The sequence below is a fragment of the Bison bison genome, unplaced genomic scaffold, assembly GCF_000754665.1.
Source record: "Bison bison bison isolate TAMUID 2011002044 unplaced genomic scaffold, Bison_UMD1.0 scf7180017864160, whole genome shotgun sequence".
Taxonomy (NCBI): Eukaryota; Metazoa; Chordata; class Mammalia; order Artiodactyla; family Bovidae; genus Bison; species Bison bison.
The window spans coordinates 5,860,206-5,861,170 of NW_011494732.1; the positions used below are offsets into that span (position 1 = coordinate 5,860,206).

Below are 965 nucleotides of genomic sequence, written 5' to 3' on the forward strand. Positions count from 1 at the left end.
CCGCCCCTGGCCGCTTCACAGCCGCCCACAGAGTTTGCACTTGGCCCCCAGCCACGTCCAGAGGCCGGCGAGTCATGGCCGGGTGAGGAGGCGGGTGGGAGCTGGGCTTGGCACACGGAGGCCGTCCCCAGCTGCTGCTCCTCCTCGAGCCAGCCCAGGCTTCTGTGAAGACCTACTCCTCGGGTGTTTTTACTACGTGTGTACTTTTCCTGTTTTATATTGGGGAAGAAAACGTTTTTTTTTGACACTCACAAGACCATTCAGGGAAACTTTCGGAAAAATGCACATCCAGTTCTGTGCAGGTTGAGATGCAGGTGAAGTGACGCAGTGTCGTTTGGTGCAAGCAGCGCACGGTCGCGCCTGCGGGCCGTGCTGTGCCCGTGCTGTGCCTTAGCTTCACCCGGGGCCTGGGGGGCCGGCCAGGCCGGGGGTCTCGTCTGCATCCGTTCCTTGTCGTGTTGCAGGTGGCAGGAAAGTCCACCCAGCTTGAACCAGGATACTTACTCGTAGCCAATATTCTCTGCCTCTGGCTGGGCGTGGGGCAGGGGTGCGACGGCCGCCAGCAGCCCCTCGGCGTGGAGGGGGGCCGACGAGCTCTGAGGCCCTGGCCGCACCCCGGCTTCTCCCGCCCCCCGGGCGCTCGTCTGCATGTGCCATGTGTGCGGGGCTCCCAGGGCCCAGCTGGGGCAGGGAGTTGGGGGTGGTGGTGCCCCCCTCCACCTGCTGATGGAAAAAGCCGTGCTGAGTGGTGGAACTCGGACCCATGACTCGCCAGCAGGCCACAGCCCAGAGGACAGAATCCAGGCAGCACTCAGACGGGTCTGGCACAGCAGGCCGTGGGCAAAGCCACCACCCTTTGTCCTGGATGACTGTACATTTCTCCTCCTGGACTTGAACTCTGCTGTATCATTAACTGTTTTTAAGAGAACAACTGTACAGGTCGACTTCCTGCCCTGCCAATCAGG

At 61.9% G+C, this 965-nt stretch overlaps 1 protein-coding gene across 1 annotated transcript in view; it reads right to left on the reverse strand.

Moving 5' to 3' along the window:
* The window catches only part of HIP1R (huntingtin interacting protein 1 related), a 28,206-nt gene that overhangs the window by 859 nt on the left and 26,382 nt on the right, over positions 1 to 965 (reverse strand). The window contains exons 25-26 of the mRNA XM_010841420.1: positions 505 to 681; positions 253 to 407 (exon numbers count right to left, since the gene is read on the reverse strand). Of these exons, the coding sequence (XP_010839722.1) occupies positions 253 to 407; positions 505 to 681 (332 nt within the window). The remainder of the gene's footprint in view (positions 1 to 252; positions 408 to 504; positions 682 to 965) is intronic.